Source organism: Myotis nattereri (genome assembly GCF_964212035.1).
Source record: "Myotis nattereri genome assembly, chromosome: 12".
In the NCBI taxonomy this organism is placed as follows: Eukaryota; Metazoa; Chordata; class Mammalia; order Chiroptera; family Vespertilionidae; genus Myotis; species Myotis nattereri.
This window is the reverse complement of record NC_138087.1, coordinates 81,696,313-81,715,434: the sequence shown is the minus strand read 5'-3', so window position 1 is coordinate 81,715,434 and position 19,122 is coordinate 81,696,313. Positions and strand designations below refer to the sequence as shown.

The window sequence follows — 19,122 nt, the reverse complement described above, 5'->3', positions numbered from 1 at the left end:
CTGGGGGGAGCCTTGGTTCCTGCTCACCCACGGGGGGAAGGGAGCTCCGAGATGATCGCTCGGCTCCGGATTTTGGGGGGACGGGTGGTCAGAGACCCAGAGGGAACATGTCCACTGTCAACTCCCGGAAGGGGGGACCTCCCTCCCCCTGCTGAGGGACCATGTGCGTCTGCGAGGACCCGGGAGACCCATCGGTTACACCCTGAGACGCGAAAGGGCAGCCACACGAAGTCTCCGACTACGTTTATTGTTCCTTAGGAAACTGGAGAGCAGAGTTCCCTCTCTCTACTTAAAGGGTACGTCCCGCACTCGGTGCCCCGGACACTCCCTGCCCGCCGGAAACGAGTCTCCCGCGAGCCCTCTCCCCGGGGTCACCGGGTCAGAGGTCGGACTGGGCGAGAGCCGTCCCTCTGACCACCTCGCCGTGAACTGGGCTCTCTCTCTACAAGGGCGAACACAGGATTATTTTTCTTTGTAGCAACAAGAACCACCCACTTACGGGTCCAAACTACGGCATCGCATGACAACACCCACTTCAAACCACGCACAGGGCACCACCTCAAGGAACAAGACACTGCACAACACACTACGGCGGGCGCGGCGGGCACCGCCACACGCGCCACGCGCCCGGCCGCCGCGGGCACGGACAAGGGGCACAGGCTACGGGGCCTCGCACGGGAATCTAAGACACGACACGTGGTCGAGGAGCAGCCGCCGGGACGGGGACGCGCCAGAGGAGCCCGCGTCGAGCCTCCAGACGCCGAGCGCGACCGGGAGCCCGGGGGCCACGCCGAGCCGCCCACCGGCACCGACCTCGACCTAAGGAAAGTCCATGCGATCCTAACAGCGGGCCGTCCTGGGCGAGAACTGGCCGCGGACACGCCTTACTGCTCTAGTATGTCATGTGACCGAAAAGGGGGCTGAAGGGGTGGGGGGCGAGGGGAGCCCTGGGCTGCAGTTCCAGCTGCAAAGTTGGGGGGGGCCTCTCCCCAAATCCGTCGCCCTCCGGCCGGAGCCGGAGGCACGCGGAGGCCGTGCCCGCGCGCGATGCCCCGCGCCAGGCGGCGGCCGGGCGTCCCGAATCCGTGCGATCGGTATCGCGAGGGTCACTTTGGCAGCCGCGGTGGCGGGATCTCCACGCGGGCGGGGCCGTGGCCTGGCTCCGGGCGGGGGCCCTACAGCTCGTCGGAGCGGATGACGTGGAAGAGGGTGACGTTGTAGAGGACCTGGTGGCCGTTGTTCCAGGCGTAGAGCGCGCGGTCCTTGGGGTTGTAGTCCAGCATGGAGATGTGCGAGTACTTGTTCTGGAAGGGGATGTCGATGTACTCGTAGGTGGAGGCGTTGGTCTGGTAGGCGTAGTGCACCTTGGTGCCGCCCGAGTAGCCGTTGGTGACGTAGAGCGTGCCGCAGATGATGAAGGCCTCGCCGGCGCTGCGCTTGGGGTAGCTGGTGTTCCACGTGTGCAGCACCTGCAGCGACACGGGGTCCAGCTTGCTGACCACGATGTTGCCGGCGTTCTGGTTGGTGGCGTAGACGGCCCAGAGCCCGCTCTCGTCCACCATCAGGTCGATGTCCGAGTGGCCGCCCCAGGCGTAGTGGTACATGTTGTTGTAGCCGGCGTAGTCCAGGCTGCGCTGCTTCAGGACGCTCTCGGTGCGCAGGTCGAAGCGGATGACGATGTGGCTCTGGAACTTGTTGAAGTAGATGGAGCCGTTGTAGACCACCTGGCCCGTGCCCGACCAGGGGTGCGGCAGCCGGTGCGACGTGAAGTTGTCCGTGGTCATGAAGTCCTGCAGTGACCGGTACTCGCGCACGAAGCGGTTGTTGTGGTAGCCGTCCATGTACCACACCTGCGGGCAGAGCGGACGGCCGTGAGCGGTGCCCAGGGAGCCGGCGGCTCCGCCCCAGGCAGCGCCGCCCCCACGAGAGGAGCCGGGAGGGGAAGATGAAGAGGGAAGGATGCACGGCCCCTCCCACACCCTCAGGGCACTTCCTTTCTTTTGCGTTTCGGTTCATCCTCACCTGAGGATGTTTTCCACTGATTGTTAGAGAGACTGGAAATGAGGGCGAGTCCTGGCGAGTGTGGCTCAGTGGATAGAGCGTCAGCCTTTGGACCAAAGGGTTGGGGGTTCCATTCCGGTCAAGGGCACGTACCTCGGTTGCAGACTCCTCCCCGGCCTGGCCCTGGTTGGGGCGCGTGCAGGAGGCAACCCATCCATGTGTTTCTCTCACATGGATGTTTCCCTCTGTCTTTCCCTCTCTCTCCCGTTCTCTCTAACAATCAACGGGAAAATACCCTTGGGTCTCGGGTGAGGATTTTAAAAAGAAAGGAAGGGGGGAGGGAGACACAGCATAGGTGCCTCCTGCACCAGCCTCGACCAGGGCCAGGGCTCCAGCCCGCAACCGAGGTCCGTGCCCTTGACCGGGATCAAACCCGGGACCCTTCAGTCCACGGGCCGACGCTCTATCCACTGAGCCAAACCGGCCAGAGGCTCAGGCACGTTTCAAAAGGGGACGGGACTATTCTCCCCCAGACAGAGCAGCATCCGCTTGGGGACCGGCCAGGAAGGGGGGGTGGAACCGAAGGCCCAGGGCACCGAGTCCCCTGTGGGTGGCAAGGCCCCAGGCAGCCCTCTGTGGGTGCCTCCGGCTGTGGGTCTGCAGGGCCCCCTGCTTGCTCACTGCTCTCTCCCTGGCCAAAGGCGCACAGTAGGTGCTCATACTTATTTGGGGAAGGAAGGAGTCCATCCGTGTATGAAAGCCCAGGCCCACGAGACGGCCTTGGGAAGGGTGTGGACGCCTGGGCCCTGGACGAGGACACGGCTCTGGGCTGCCCGGGTCTTTGCATTGACCCATTTCCAAGGTTGCCAGCAGAAGAAGACGCTAGACTCTAGAACAGCGGTTCTCAACCTGTGGGTCACGACCCCTTTGGGGGTGGAATGACCCTTTCACAGTCGAACGACCCTTTCACAGGGGCCGCCTAAGACCGTCGGAAAACACATATATAATTCCATATTGTTTTTGTGATGAATCACTATGCTTTAGTTATGTTAAATTTGTAACAATGAAATTGGGGGTCACCACAACATGAGGAACTGTACTAAAGGGGCGCAGCATTAGGAAGGTGGAGAACCGCTGCTCTAGAAGGTTCCACAGTCAGAGCTACGGTCTGTGTGGGGGGTCAGGGTCCCTGGAGCGCACGTGTCTCCTGGGGGTGCACAGCCTGGCAGGGGCCAGGGGGCGAGAGCCTGGCGTCGGGAGGGAGCTTCCAGGCCTCGGTGCCAACGAAGCCCTCGGGCAGGTCCCTGCTGAGACCTGGTGCAGGACACCAGCGCCCCACCCAGCATGCACCAGGCATCCAGCTGGCGCTTAATAAATGAGCCGCGGAAGCATGGACGCCAGGCATGCCCAGCGACCCTGTTCTGCCTGCTCAGCACACGGGCAGCGGGGCCCCTGGAGCTTAGGCGGCCCCACCAGGGTCCCCCACCCTCCCCTCGCCCCCAGCCTTTGGCCACACCCCTCCCACCACGCCCTCCCTCCTCGCAGCCTGCGCGGAGCTGACATTGATTTTGTGTGTGTTCTGGAAGCGAGTTATTGGTCTCCTGCGTGTGTGTAAGCAGAACTGGACGGGAGGACGGAAACAATCAAACAGACCAAGGTGTCTTCCCGACCGATGGCAGGGCCTGGGGACATGGCGCTCCGTGGGGGAGGTGGAGGCCGTCCTGAGCTCCTGGCCCGCCCACTGCCGCCCAGCATTCCCGCCCCCCCCCCCACCAGCCCTCCTCCCCTCTGGTCACCGCCTGCCTTTCCTGGAGCAAGTGGCTCTCTAATGATCAAATGCGCCCGTCACCACCTGGACGGCAGGCGAATCCACGCCCTCGCCACGCGTGCGGGGAGGCACACAGCGGGCTCAGAGCCCCGATCCCCTGTCTGGGCAGAGCGCGCGCTCTCAGGGGGACAGCGAGGGGGTGGGCGCTGGGCGAGAGGCGCGCTTGCAGCGCCAGCGTTGTTGGTTCCCGGATCCCACCAGGTCTGCGGGCGGCTGTGTGCGCAGGGCGGGCGCGGGTAGGAGGTGGGTCTCTTCCTCCCCACACCGCGCCCTTGGTCGGTGCCCCCCAGGCGCCACGCTCCGCTCGCACAGGCCCTGGCTGCTTTGCCGGGCGGTGGACGCACTGGCACCGGCGTGAGAGCCAGACACTCGGGCAGGAGACCAGCGGGCCCCACAAGGACACCTGGTCCACACACCCCGCCCCGGGCCCGACGAAGGGGCACTCACCCTGTTGTCGCCCTCGGGGGCCAGAGGGTCGGTCATCCAGGACCCGAACCTGGAGCCGGACGTCTTGACGGTCACGGGGTCGCTGATGCCCGTCAGCTTGCCGCAGGCTGCAAGAGAGCAGGCGCAGGTGAGCCGGAGTCCGGCCGCTGTGGGTGCCGGGTCCCCTCGCTCCCGGCCTGGGACCTCAGCCAGACAGCGAGCGGCTCACGCCCTGGCTCCTCCTGCAGACACCGGGCCTCAGGAACCAAGAGCAGCTGAGGCGGGGCAGTGGGGAGGGAGGGGCAGCCCCAGCAGCGCCTCTGGGGGGCGGTCAGCAGCCAAGCTTGGTTTTCTTGGGGAAATGGGTGCGGGGAGAAGGCGCTGCCCGTCCGGTGCCTGTGGCAGGCAGCAGGCTCCACGCAGGACACTGGCCACGGGGTCAGGAAGCAGAAGCAGGCGGCTCTGCTCCAGCCCCTGCTCCGGCCCCTCCCGTCGGGTAGAACCAGACCTGGGCAGGGCCGCCGCCTTCCCACGGGCCACCTGGAGGGTAGCGTGTCTCCTGCGGGAGGAGGAGCGGAGGCCGGAGGGCCGGGGCTCTGGGCACTGACGGGTCAGCGAGCATCGGACGGACCTTGGGCGTGACCTCGGGCCTCCCCCGCTCAGGTGGAGGCTGGAGATGAGGTGGGGCGCTCTCAGGGCCCCGCAGCACGGCTGCGGCCAGAACCAGCACCTGGCTCAGCCCTGCCCTCCCCACAGCCCGTGGCCTCCCAGGCTGCCTCTGGCGGCCCCCGCGTCGTGCCCACCCCACCTGTCCCACCGACGCGGACCTGTGCGCACAGCCGCTGCAGTGGGCAGTGACCGCACCTCCGCCAGCCTCCAGGGCAGCGTGTTTCTGAGCCCTGAGCTGCGAGGCGGTGGCCTCTGTCCCGCCCTCCCTCCCTCCAGGCCTGGCCCAGGGACCAGGAGACCGACTCTGCCCTCCGCATCACACTCCGAGGTGAGAGGGCGGGTCAGTGCCCCGCTCAGCTAGAGGCCTGGCCCGACACTGGCCCCCACACCGGTGCTCTAGCCGCTCCTCCATCTGGTATGCCACCCCCTCCCTGCCTCTTTCCTGGCTGGACCCAAACGGATGCCTCTTCCAGAGACCTCTCCCTCTGAGCACCCCCGTCTCCCCGACCACACACTTCCTGCGGCCACAGACATAGTGTGTGGTCTCCTGGTCCCAAGCAAGAAGCTTGTTGCCCTTTTCTGTTTCCCCAAGACTCGGCTGGGAGTGGTCCAGAGTGAATGAGTGAATGAGTGAGTGGATGAATGAATGAGTGAATGAGTGAGTGAATAGATGAGTGAGTGAACAAATGAATGAGTGAATGAGTGAGTGGATGAATGAATGAGTGAATGAGTGAGTGAATGACTGAGTGAGTAGATGAGTGAGTGAGTGAATGAATGAGTGAGCGAGTGGATGACTGAGTGAATGACTGAGTGAGTGAGTGACTCATCTCTCAGGCACTTAGAGGTAAAATTATCCATCCCTCAGGAAATCTCGCCAGCCACGGCTTCGCCATCTGTCCCGGCAGAGGGATGGGGGCGGCGTGTGGCGTAGACAGTGTCCTGTGGCAGCGACGACACTGCCTGGGAGGATGGTGGGGTCACAGCAGGAGGCACTGGGAGCTTCTAGCCGCCGCACGCCCGACACGGCACACACCTGACTCCGGGGTCATGCCTGACACGCAAGCGCCCGACATGGCAAGTGACCAGTGGAGGCCCCGCTACTCTTGTTACTCTTGTCTGGACCGGGATGTAGAGGACGTGGGGTTCACCTCAGCGAAGCCAGGTCAGGGGCTGCCGGGCCGGTCACAGCGTCCTGCCTGTGCAGGACCTTCCGGCCTGTGGCTGCTCGGAAGGGGAGGGCCAGGTGTGACCGCAGGGCAGGTGTGACCGCAGCAGGGCCAGCCCGCTCTGCCCCCTCCCTGTCCCCTCCCCGCCCACCCCAGAGGAGCCCGGAACCTGCCCGGGCCGCTCCGCACGCCTGAGTCAGGAGCTGTTTTGTTTCTCTGTCCAGACGGGCTCTGCCAGGACCTCGGGAACCACAGGCTCTAACCCATGGCAGAGCCGCGGGGGTGGGTGGCACATCAGTTCACGAAGGTGTCCCTCTCTCATCACGCGAGCGCCAGGGCGCATGCGGAGGAGGGCGAGGGGCGGGGAGAGGAGGCTCCGGAAGCGCCCGCGCAGGTGTCTCACGCCCTGGACCTGGGCACCCAGCAGACTGCACCCCAGCCCCCAGCCCCCAGGAGCAGAGGGCGGGGAGGAAGGGCGGCCTCGGACAGCTGTCAGCGCGGGCGCCACGCGGGGCTGCCTTCCGTCCCGCTCCCTCGGGGACCTCTGTGCCAGGAGCCCGGCTGCTGAGGGCGCCAGCTCGTGAGGCTAAAAGGAAGACTAGATCAAGCAGCCACGGCTTCAGGCTTCAGCTGGGTCCTAAGGTCCTGAGCTGAAGGAACACCTGCCAGGCTGTCTGTCTCTATCTGTCCATCACCTATCAGTCGGTTGTCTATCATCTGTCCTTCTGTCTGTCTATCTGTCTATCTCTATCAATCATCTGCCATCTGTCTATCTCTCATCTATCTAACTCTATTAATCACCTATCATCTATCTATCTACCTGCCCACCTACCTACCCCCCTTCCCGGGCCGGTGAGGAGCGAGTGATGTAAATGACACCCATGGCCTCGCACTGTCACCCCAGGGCCCAGGGACCCCTCCGCCTTCTTCAGATGGAGAGAGGCTGACCCCCAAAGTGATTACTGCCTCGGGAGAGTCACATGGCTGTCGGTCACGCGTCCTGCCTCCCCAGCCGATCTCACAGTTGGCTCATCCCCGTCTGCCTGGTGCTGGCTCAGTGCAGACCCCGGGCCCCACCTGCAGACTCCCAAGCCCCACCTGCAGACCCCCAAGCCCCACATGCAGACCCCGAACCCCACCTGCAGACCCCGGGCCCCACCTGCAGACCCCAGTTCCCACCTGCAGACCCCAAGCCCCACCTGCAGACCCCGGGCCCCACCTGCAGACCCCCAAGTCCCACCTGCAGACCCCCAAGCCCCACCTGCAGACACTGGGCCCCACCTGCAGACCCCAAGCCCCACCTGCAGACACTGGGCCCCACCGGCAGACCCCAAGCCCCATCTGCAGACACTGGGCCCCACCTGCAGACCCCAAGCCCCACCTGCAGACACTGGGCCCCACCTGCAGACCCCACTTCACAGTCTCTCTAAACATCAAGGTCTTTTGAAAAAAGAAACCAGAGGTGACATCAGGTGGCTGCCCTCCAGCGAGGAGAACGTCTCCAAGGGCCTCGTCATCCTCTCTCTACTCCCCAGCGAGCCCTTCAGCAGCCTGAGGGGGACCACGTGACAGCCCTGAGCGCTGACGCCATCGGCTGAGCTCAGGCAGCTTCTGAACCAGGCAGGGCGGGGCGGGCAGCCTGCTCGTCTGGGCGGGGCGCCCCCTCCAAAGGCCTGGCTTCTCACCATGCATAACATTTTGCTCTGAATTTCCCTTTTGCTCCGTGATCCGTTCATTGAAAAGTGTGGAGGTTTTATCTTGGGGCAAAAATAACAAATGCCCCTCCCCCCCACATGCTCTGGACGTCAGAGGCCGAGAGGGACCCCCGGGGGAGGGTCTGGAGAGAGAGAGGTGGCAGGGAGCTCGGGGTCATTCCGGGCAGAAACCCCAAGACCATGCCCCGCGGAAATAATCAGAGCCCAGCGTCACTGCGTTTCAGGCGCCGCCCCCGCTCCTGGGGTGCCAGAACGGAGCAGCAGGTCCGGGCCGTCCACCCAGAACCCTCCTGGGGCTGTCCCAGGTCACTCAGCCCGACACACCAGGACGTGGGTGCCAGGAAGCATGTCGCTGAAAACACGCGGCAGCACGCGCTCCTGTGACAGCCAGCGTGTACACGTGACACGCGTTCCCTCTCCACGCCAGCCTCTCAGGCTTCTCTCCAGAGCGGGGGGCTAGCACACGTGCCTCCATGGGGTGCGGGGGGCAGCTCTGGACTCGGGAACCTGTTCCAAGAATGGCCGGCGGACGCGGTTTCCCCGCCCTCGGCACCTTTCGGTCGTTCTCGGACAATAGCACTGGCGCCGGCTCTTTGGGGATGTCTTACATTGTGTGTGTGAGTGTGTGAGTGTGTGTGTGAGTGTGAGTGTGTGTGAGTGTGTGTGAGTGAGTGTGAGTGTGTGTGAGTGTGTGTGAGTGAGTGTGTGTGTGAGTGTGTGTGTGTGTGAGTGTGTGTGTGTGAGTGTGTGTGAGTGTGTGTGTGTGAGTGTGTGTGTGTGAGTGTGAGTGTGTGTGTGTGTGAGTGTGTGTGTGAGTGTGTGTGTGTGAGTGTGTGTGAGTGTGTGTGTGTGAGTGTGTGTGTGTGAGTGTGTGTGTGTGAGTGTGTGTGTGAGTGTGTGTGTGTGTGTGTGAGTGTGTGTGTGAGTGTGAGTGTGTGTGTGTGTGAGTGTGTGTGTGTGTGTGTGTGAGTGTGTGTGAGTGTGTGTGGGGGGTGGGGGGTGAATAAAAAGGGAGCCAAGGACATCAGGTAAAACCAAAGGATAACGCAAACGTACCCCGAGTTACCCTAAAAAGCACACTACGGGATGAGCAACCTTTGTTTTAAACCCGAGACGAGAAGGGCCAGCCGACCTTCGGGAAGGTCTAAGAAGTGGAACTGGGAGGTAGGGGGGCTCGGGCACCGACATGCAGACGCAGGCCCTGCCGGTGAGGCTCGGTGCTGGAGCGGCGGCCCTCATGCAGAAGGGTCGCAGGTTCAGTTCCCAGTCAAGGGTAGTACCTGGGTTGCAGGTGGATCCCAGGCCCCGATCGGGGGGTGGGGGAGGGGTGGGGGGGGGAGTGTGTGAGGCAACTGATTGGTGTGTCTCTCTCATCGATCGTTTCCTCTTTCTCCTCCCTCCCTCCCTTCCACTCTCTCTCTCTCTCTCTCTAAAAAAAAAAAAATCAATGGGAAAAATATCCTCGGGCGAGTATTAAAAAAAAGAAAGACTTATAAAAGCAATTAACAGGAAGGTTGCTAAGGCGAGTGGGTGTCCAATCACGAATAAGAACTCACGCTGCCCCCACGCGCGAAGGGAGCGGGGAGCGGGCAGCTGTGGGAGCGGCTCCTCGCTCGCCTGAATGGCCACCCTCCGCCGGCGCTGAATTTGGGGCTGAATTTGCTCCTCGGGGCCGGGCGCGGTGCCCGAGGCGCCTCCTCGGCCTGGCGCCCACCGGGAGGGACGCGGAGGTGCAGTTTGCAGCCCTAACGAAGCCACTCGCGTCCTGGGAACTCACCCCCACACACCCGCACGCGCGTGCGCACGCACACTCTTCAGACGGTTTGCAACAACTGATCCTCCTATTTCTTCCAGGTGTGCAACTCAGCGGGGTCTGCGCCCGGCCCCGCCCGGGGTGGGACCGCGCGCTCACGCGGGGGCGGCCTCCACGGGGCCCTGCCCGCGAGCCCTGCGCAGCCCGCCGCTCCGGAAGCCAGGCGGGCGCTGTCCACTTCAGCACCGCGCCCGGAGCCAGCGCGGGGCCGGGCCGCGGTGGGCGGGGCCGGGCCGCGGTGGGCGGGGCCGGGCCGCGGTGGGCGGGGCCGGGCTCCGCCCCGCCCCGCGCCCGCCCGCCCCGCAGGGTGCTGGGCCTACCTAGCTTTTGCATGCACGCACGGAGCCTCTCTTCAAGATTGGACACTCTGCTCTGCAGCTCATCGTAGTCATAGGCGCCAATTTCCTCTTGCAGCTCGTTAAGCACTGACGTCAGATTCTGGACCTCCTCTTTAAACTGCAAAACCAATTTGGCATCGGCCTTGTACTCTTCCAACACGGGTATCAAAGGCCTAAGTTCATCCATTTTCGCTTTTATCGCCTGCAAGGTTAAAATAAGCTAGGTTCAGTGCGATGCGTGCAAAAACTCGTCACACCCTGCCTGGGCCTGGCCGCTCCCCGCCTCTCACAGGCTGGCTTATCCTCCGGCCCCCAGCGTGAGGAGAGCGTATGAAACAGTCTTCAGAACACCATCATCTTTGGGAAAGGTCTTTATTGTCAGGTAGAATGCAACATCTTAAGGTTACATGCTTTAGGTCACATACACACAGTTTCCTTTTTTTTTTTTTTCTTTTTCCAAAAAAAAAAAAAAAATGCATTGACAAGGGTTCAAAGGATTCGTGAAATGCATCTACAGTCGCATGCAAAAAAGAGGGCCGTGGTTGGATTCCTTAGTGAAATGGCGCTAAGTGTCGGGAAGGAGAGTAAAAATGCAGGGTGCAAAAAGCAGTCTGGCCCGCGGTCATGGGTACACGGGCACATGCCTCTTCAGTCACTGCGGCTCTGAAAAAACGCTTTTAAGTTAGCCCTGCAAGCAAGAAAACGAAACACCGTTGAAGAACTACCTCACCAGCCTGCCTCACACACACACAGCCGCTCGCAGACAAATCGCGTCAGGGGCACTTAGAAGGAACCACACTTCAGTGCTAGGGCTCGTCCAAGCCGCCGGCCTTGCCAGCGACGTCAATCCCTCACCGCCCTGCGCTGGCACGTTTAATGCAATTAAAGCCGGTGGAGGGCAAGGGCTGCCAGTCTCCCCCAGCGCCACAGCGCCCCGATTCGGGGCCTGGGGGAGACGGCTGTGTGGGCGCAGCGCTAGCAGAGAGGAGCTAGCCCCTGGCTGCGGGGGACCCGGCCCCCTGAGAGGACTCTGCCTTATCCCTCCCCCCTCGCGCCCCTGAGAAGGGAGTGCTGGCCTTTGACGGAGAGACACAAACTCTTTATGGTCAGGCAGGTCAAAATCTCTTCCTGGATCATTCGCGATGACGCGGCAGAAGCGAGGACGATGGTACGCCCACCTGCCTCGGGCCAGAGCGACCGCTCATTCTCCAGCCTGCGCTGTTTTATGCATGATGTGATATAGATCGGTAACGTCATCGGCTCGCCATTTCGTCTAGAGAACGGGTGGCTTTTAAAAGCGAGTCCGTTCCTGCTTCATGCAGAACTCATCAAAGGGAGACGCCGGCGTGGAGGGGACAGGTCGACCGCGTCAGCAATTTCCAGTCGTGCGGGCTGTGTTATCGACCCGCTCATTTATATCGGGCCAGAGTTCTAATTAGCATGCATGTCTGCCTTAATTAAGGTGCATAGCGCTCCTCAATTTAGGAGTTCTGAAGCTGCGTTCGCTCTGGGTGCGTGAATATCTATGTGTCTGTATATATACATATTCATACGTATGTATATATAATTTCAGGTCACACCCCGGCCTTCCGGTCCAGTCACCCGGAGAGCAGGAACACTTACCACAAAGTGAGAAAGATGTTGGTGTCTCTCTCTCTCTTCCCTGTGACCCTACAGTGGCCGCGCCACAGCTAACTGAGGTGACCCAGGAAGCCAGTCCTCGGCTGAGGGGCTTGACCCGCAGCAGCTGCGGAGCTGGCACCTGGCCGGAGCTTGGACCCGGGACCCCTGGCCTCTGACGCTACAGGTGCTGGGAACCGCGGCCCGGCCCAGCCTCCCTCTCAGGGCGCATGCAGGCAGCTGCCTCTGTCTCCGAGGACAGCAGAGAGCAAACCTCGCTCGGCTCCCCGCCCCCCATTCGCTAGCTCTAGAGGGAGAGGGGAGCCTCGAGGGCAGCAAACCCTGCCTGGGAGGAGGACAGACGCACCTTGAACTGCCTGGCCAGGTGTTGCTTGTGGCTCTCCTCCACCTGCTTGAACTTGGACTCCAGGCCTTTCATCTGGGTCTCCATCTTCTCCACGTACTGCAGGTCCCGCTGAGTCCGCCGGTCCAGCACCTCTATGGACTGGGACATGTTCTGCACCTGCCGAAGAGGCCAAGGTCAAGGAGGGCGCCGCGGCAGGCGCAGCCGACCTCACGGGCCTCCTAAAGTGCGCAGGGACCTTCCCACACGGCCGGCCGGGGATGGTGAGGACCGACCGCTTCCCAAACACAGCAAATGGGTCTGGTAAACACCCCTGCCTCCTCCCAGCGCCCGGGATGCAAACCAGGGCCGGAGCCCCGCGCGCGCGTTTCCCTTCTTTTGGGGGCGTGGTCCCTCCTCTCTTTATTCTGCAGGATGAACCCAGTCAGGCAGACATAAACATCCATGAAGAGGTACAGCATCGAGGGGCTCCCCCAGCCCGGGTACAGCTTCTCGTGCCCCTAATCTCACCGGGTGCCTCCCCGGGAAAGGCGGGCCAAGCGCGGGCGGGAACGGAGGCACCAGGACGCCCAGTCTGATCCGGCGTCGGGCCCTCCTCCCCCACCGCGGGCCATCCATCACCCCAACGACATCCCAGGTCGACACTGCTCTGCAAACATGTACACTCGGGCCCCGCGTCGGGAGTCAATCACCCGCAAATGACGGATGGCCGCTCCGCACCCTCCAGGCACGTGGGAACGGAGTCCCGCCTCGAGGCGGACTTTAATATTCCACAGGGTGGCAGGGAGCTTAACAGGAACGCGTTTGGGCGCAGCCACCTGCCAGCGCTTTTTGTTTCCAGGAAACTGGCTGGCGATTCTGAGCAAATGCGTTTGGGGCGGTGGCTCGAGCTCAGGCTTGTCGCAGTGGCGCGGGTGCGGGCGCGTGGGCTCGGAATCGAGTCCAATTGCGAGGGAGGGAGGCACCTCCATAGGCGCAAATCTTCGTTTCTGAGCTTCTGCTGGTTAAGAATATCGCCCCCCCCCGCCCCCCTCTCCCCCTTTAGGAACAAAATCATTCAGGTCTGAGGCTCAGCTTTGCCTCAGCGAGAGGAGATGGCAGCATGGCTTCCACTCCTTCCTGCCTCCCCGCCACCCCCCCCAAATAAAATAAGAGGCCAGCAAAGGCCTCTCAGCAAGAGAAACCGGCATTGTTCATCTCGGCGTTTTAAAATGCCGGGGATTTTAGGACATTATTTGAAAGCAGCACACACAGATTCTGCGAGAAATTCCGGCTCGTCGAGTATAACACGTGGGTGGCTCCGGTGCTCTCGGGCCCTCTCTCCTGAGACACTGTATGACCTAGAATATATATGCTCTAGCGCCCGAAGTCTCCCTGTCCCCTCACCTGTCCTACTCTGTCACTCTGAATGACTGCAGCACCTCTTTTGAGAAAAGTTGCAATGCTTGGTTTCCTTCGCCCTTCAAGGCCCTGCCCAATGGCACCTCCTCCAGGCAGGCCTCCCTGATGAGCTAAGCCAGAAGTGGCTGCACACGACTTGGAAACAACCTCACCCGGCTGGCACAGTGCCTGCCCAGGAGTAACCTGCACAGCTGTCTCAGCCACCTTGCTGGACGGGGAGACTCGGGGAGGGAGGGGGACTGGCCCCCTTCACACCTGTCACCTCAGCACGGGACTCAGCCACCTCATGCACAGGGGCGCCCCCTGCAGCCGTGTGGCTGGGAGGAAGGGACACAATGGCGGTTCCATTAAGCCCCGCCCCACCGGGGCTAACATTCCTGATTGCGGGCTGCAGGCGACACCTCCCACTTGCTGGTCACAGGCTTGGGTCTCAGCGTCTAACGGGGCTCAGCGACGTTAGGAAACGTGCCTGCCCTCACACCGCAGCGGTCAGCCACATCCAAGGCCTGGCCTGCCTCCCACGCCCGCACTTTCAAACCCAGGGCCCCGCATGTCTTCCAAGAGCACAGAGTGGGGGGCCGCCTGCCCTCTGCCCACCCTCTGCCCGCCCCACACCCGCCGAGGGTCTCTGTGGTCCTCAGCCCTGACCCCAGGCGCCTCCCAAGGACTCCAGGCCCATGGGAACCAGAGCTGAGGGCGAGGGACCAGCTCGCCATGGGGCGCCCGTAGGGGATTGTAGGGTGGAGCCTTCGTGCGGACGTGGAAGTGGATGGGATGCGCCCAGAGACAGGGCACAGGGGCCACAGCGCTGGGCCCGCCCCGGGTCCGCCCAGCGCCCTGGCCTCGCCCTGCCCCTGCTCCTCCACAAGGAAAGAGGAGGGGAGACTGGGGCAACCCAGCTGGAGGAGGAGCAGGAGGAGGAGGAGTGGGAGGAGCAGCAGGGGGAGGGGGAGGGGAAGGAAGAGGAGGAGGAGGAGGAGGGGGAGGAGCAGCGGGAGGAGGGGGAGGGGAAGGAAGAGGAGGAGGAGGAGGAGGGGGAGGAGCAGCGGGAGGAGGGGGAGGGGAAGGAAGAGGAGGAGGAGGAGGAGGGGGAGGAGCAGCGGGAGGAGGGGGAGGGGAAGGAAGAGGAGGAGGAGGAGGGGGAGGAGGAGGGGGAGGGGGAGGGGAAGCAGGAGGCCCTGCCCCTTCTGCAGGCAGAAGGCACAGAGCAGCCAGGCCCTCGGCAAATGGCTGTGCCCTGGGAGAGCAGTGCCCACGGGTACGCCGAGGGCTGCACTCGGCTAAGCAGTGACGCCCTGGCTCAGGGGCAGAAAGAAGAGCCGCAGTGCCAGGGCTCCCGGAGCCGTCTGGAACCCTGACTGGCTTCCTGTCAGGAGCGGGAGGTGGGGGGTCTCAGCAACAGCCCTGCCCCCAGCAGCGGAGGCCCCCAGGCTCCACCCGCCTCCGGTTCTGAATGATTAAGGCTCGTGAGGCTCTGGTCTAGCTTGTGTGAATACAGGTTTGCCGAAGCTGCGAAGGCTTTGACTTTCTTTTTAAGTGACTTCCTCGGTGGGTAAAGAACACAGCTCTGCCCCTCCAAGGGCGCAGCCCCAGGGACTGGCTGCTGCCCGGCTCTGCCTGCCCCGCCGCCCGCCTCCTGCCCAGGAATCACGGTCCCTCCCAGGCCCTCCTGGGGGCCCCTGATGGCACAGCTGGGAAACGGGTCCAAGCGAGGGACCCGCAGCTCCACCTGCAGCCGAGCGAGGGTCTCAGTGAGCGGGGCTCAGGCCCAGCAGGTGCCGGCCTCTCCTGGGCCGGGGGCGCGGTGGGGGGAGCAGCCCGAGGACGGCGCCCTCCAGCACCCCCTCCCCAAGGCTCCTCTCTTGCCCCCAACTGAGGGCAAAGCCACGGCTTCACGCTGTGTGTGTGCGTGTGTGTGTAGGAGTATCTATGTGTGTTGTGTGTGCTGTGTGTGTATCTGTGTGTATGAGTATTTGTATGTGGTGTGTGTGTGTATGTGAGGTGTGTGCAGTGTGTGTATTTATGTGTGTGTGTGTGGTGTGTGTATGTACTTGTGTGTATGTGAGGTGTTGCAGTGTGTGTGTGTGTATGCATCTCTGTGTATGCGAGGTGTGTGCAATGTGTGTGTATGTATCTATGTGTGTGAGGTATCTGCAGTGTGTGTATCTGTGTGTATGTGAGGTGTGTGCAATATGTGTATGTATCTGTGTATGTGAGGTATGTGCAGTGTATCTATGTGTGTGTCTGTATCCCTGTGTGTGAGGTGTGTGCAGTGTGTGTGTACCTATGTGTGTGTGGTATGTGTGTGGTGTGACCCGCTCTCTCAGGGTGGGAAGGGTCCCCTCGCCTGGGAGGAGGCTGATGAGTGGAACAGAGCCCCATTTCTCCTTCCCATGAACCCCGACCCCCGGGCTCTCCGGGAACCCAGGGGTCTGGAGGGAATGTGCCAGGAGCCGAGTTGGCTGTGCCGCCTGCCGCAGCCGCCCCTGTGGGATAGAGGCTGCCGGGCCGGTGGGCGTGAGGACCGCGGGTGAGCGCGGCCCCGCTCACCGGCTGTCTCCCGGGAGGAGCCGGGGCCTCTCTCTTGACCCACATTTCCGCTGCCCGAGGTGGCGTGAAAGACCTCATCTACGTCCCATGGTTCTTGTGAAGATTCAGTGAAGTAATGGACGGAAAATGTCTATGCGACTGCGTGGGGTTGTTCCCAGGTGGGCGACAAAGGTGACCACTTAACCTGCTTCTATGCCAGGAGCGCGCCCGCGCGGGGGTGGGGGGGGTGGGGTGGGGCGCCTCCTCGGTGGGCAATGCCTGGCCTGCCACGCGCCAGGTCCAACTGCTCAGAGGAGGGAAAATCCCGCGGGCAAACCCGCGTGGCCTGCACCCCGGGTCCTGGGACGCTGCTGCCGGGGCCAGAGCCTGAGGCCGCAGGTGAGGGCGTCCCCGGGGGAGGCGGCATGTGGGGAGCCCAGTGGCTTCTCGGTGGAGCTGCAGTGCCGGGGAGGGTCTGTCATCTCCTCCTGGACCGCTGGGGAGTCCCCATCTACTCACTCACTCATCACTCATTCACAAATATCCTCAACGGGAAGAGGGAGTCGTGGAGCTGGGACGGACCCTGCGGGCTGGCCACGCCTCGGCGGCGGCGGTGTGGGCACACACACGCACACACACGCGTGCGCACACACACACACAGGGGCACCCACATGCCCCGCACAGACTCACCTTCTCCAGCAGCTGCCGCAGCTGTTTCGTACGGGCGTCCCGCGAGCACATGGTCTGCTGGGGGGCGACCACTGTGCAGATACACCTGCCCTCGCTGTCCTGGGCGGAGCTGTACACCTGCCAGCTCTCCTCAGGGTTGGTGGGCAACACCTGGGCGGGGGGGTGGGGGGGAGGAGAGATAGTGAGACATCAGGTGGGACACGGGGAGGACTGTCCAGGCAACCCCGGGGCAAAGCAGACAGAAATGATCTGAAGATGTTCTGATGGCGGCGGAGGGGGGGGGGGCGGGGAGACAGTCCCCAAGAACAAAGGGTCTCCCGTCAGGGTCCCCGGGGCTGGACGGGAGTCCGACAGGCACGGCTGTTTACAGTTTTTTAAATTCAAGGGATAGTGGAGTTTTGGCGTCTGACCAAATCGATCCATTAGGCAGCGGGAGGGGCAGCCGGGGCAAGAGCTGGAAGGGGAGGGAGGCGGGAGGCCGCTGGTGGACCCAGTGGGCACTAACTGAGAAATACGATCCCCTCCCCTGAGGGCGAGCAGGGGGGCTCGCAGCCTCAGCCGAAGCCGCTCCCCGCTCCTCCCAGAGCCGGAGATGAAGCACCCACCGTCAGACCGTTAATAGCTGCGACCCAACCGCTATCAGCCAGGGTGCGAGGACCCAGCCCGCGCCCTCCCGCCCGCCCACCCAGCGCAGGCTGCCCTGAAACGCCAGGCCGCCACGCGCACGGCTGCTCCCACCCTGAGCGTGGGGATGTCACCGAGTTCCTGGTGACAGGCGTCACACCCAATCTCAGTCCAGCCAGAGCTGGGGACCGCAGGTGTCGCCTTGCAGCGGGCTCAGGTGGTCTGACGGCCAGGTGCGCGGGGCGGGGCACACTCCCCGGCCCCTCCTCGGCCCCACAGCCTGCCCGAAGCGGCAGGTCACCCGCTATTTTTAGCTGGGGGTGGGGAGAAGTTGGTGCTGAGAAAGGAGAGTGCGGGCACATTTAATTCCATTCACTTCCAAACCCAGCAGCTGGAAGCAGAGGGGAGCGGCGTGAGCAGGAAGCACTGCAGGGGTGCCTGAACCCGCAGGTGCCGGGGACTCAGAGGGCGTCCCCGAGCCTCCTCCCCCAGCTCAGTGCCCTTGACAGCAAAAAGGGGAGCTCGGGAGCCTCTGCCCTTCACCTCTCCTTCCAGCTGCCTGGGCCTCCGGGGGGCACCCGCCCCCTCACGGGGCTCCAGCTCAGCCTCCCTCCAGCCGCTGGGCCACCCTCCTGTCAGCCCTGCCCAAAGCCGGGCCCCCTCCCCCGCCTTGAGCAGGGAGGCAGGGGGGAGGGCGCGCGGGAGGCAGGGGAGGCAGGGGGTGAGCCGGCAGCTGGTGGCACCCAGGGGACCAGCCCCCGCCCCTCCCCACACTTGGGGCCTTCGAGCAGGGACGGGAGGACAGAGCCTTGGGGCTTTGGGGCGCGCAAGCGGGAGGGCACGGCTCCGGCCAAGGCCTGGCCGGGCAGGACCGGCTGCTACAAAGTAGGGAGGGCTCCGTGCGAGTCCGGTGGACCCAGCGCGCCGGGCGGGGCGGCGCGTCGCCAGCCTCACCTGCTGAGTGACCTTGGACGAGTCCCCAGGCCCCCGCCTCGTCCTAACCTCACCAGGAGCGACCTGCTCGGCGCTGACCCAGGACGCCACCCCGAGTCCCCGGGCGCCCCCGGGCGGGACGGGCAGAGCCGGGCAGCGTGGCCGGAGGGGCGGCGGCGGGAGCGGCCGGGCTGGGGCGCGGGGCGCCGGTCCCCACCGCAGCCCAGGAGCCGCCCCCTGACCTGCCTGCGCCCGAGCGCCTGGCCGCTCCCGGTGGCGCCGCCCAGCCGGTGGGGGTCGGAGGGCCGGGAGGGCGGCACTTACGCCGGTGCTGCGGTCCAGCGTGCCGCCGCCGGCCGCCGAGAGCCGGGTGGTGTTGAGGCCCACGAGCGAGGGCAGCGTCTGGGACATCCAGTTGGTGATCATGGCCATGGTGCTCAGCACAACCCCGATCTTGAGCAGCGGCACCGACATCGCGCCCGAGTCGCCTCCTGCGCCCGCGCCGCGCCGGCGCCGGCCCCGCGCCCCGGGCAGCCTTCAGGCGGCGGGCACCGCGGCGGGCAGGGGCGACCGGCCGCGTCCCCGCGCCCCCTCGGCCCGCCGCCGCCCGCCCGCCGCCGCCGCCGCCGCCCCGCGCGCCCCGGCCATGGTGCGCCGCCTCCGGGCGCGGAGAGAGTGGCCGCCGGCGGCCTCCGCGCTGTCCCGGTGCCGGTGCCGGTGCCGGTGCCGGTGCCGCCGCCGCGCCCTCCGCGCCCGCCGCCGCCGGGAAGGGCCGCCGCTCTGGCTCCGGCGCCGGGCAGACTGCGCGGGGGCCGCGGCCGGGAGGCGGGGACAAGGCCGGGCGACGGCGGCGCGCTCAGCCCAGGAAATGGGTGGATTCTTCCTCCCGCCGGCTCCCCGCCGCCCCCTGGCGCCGGCCGCGAGGCCTGCAAACCTCAGGCGCCGGGAGCCGGGACGGGTCCCTGGCCGGGAAGACACCACCGCGCCCAGGGCACCCGAGTCCTC

General features: G+C 64.2%; 1 protein-coding gene across 4 annotated transcripts in view; it reads right to left on the bottom strand.

Moving 5' to 3' along the window:
* Positions 1-228: 228 nt before the first annotated feature.
* Positions 229-19,122, bottom strand: part of OLFM1 (olfactomedin 1) — a 29,560-nt gene continuing 10,666 nt past the window's right edge. Inside the window, exons 1-6 of one of the 4 annotated variants that reach the window (XM_081102951.1) lie at positions 18,442-18,715; positions 16,561-16,710; positions 11,944-12,099; positions 9,939-10,158; positions 4,277-4,383; positions 229-1,850 (exon numbers count right to left, since the gene is read on the bottom strand). In XM_081102951.1, the coding sequence (XP_080959077.1) occupies positions 1,176-1,850; positions 4,277-4,383; positions 9,939-10,158; positions 11,944-12,099; positions 16,561-16,710; positions 18,442-18,591 (1,458 nt within the window). In that variant the 5' untranslated portion in view covers positions 18,592-18,715 and the 3' untranslated portion in view covers positions 229-1,175. Of the gene's footprint in view, positions 1,851-4,276; positions 4,384-9,938; positions 10,159-10,312; positions 10,645-11,943; positions 12,100-16,560; positions 16,711-18,441; positions 18,716-19,122 lie in introns of those variants that run through there. The other 3 variants (XM_081102952.1, XM_081102949.1, XM_081102950.1) reach the window with 3 other exon arrangements.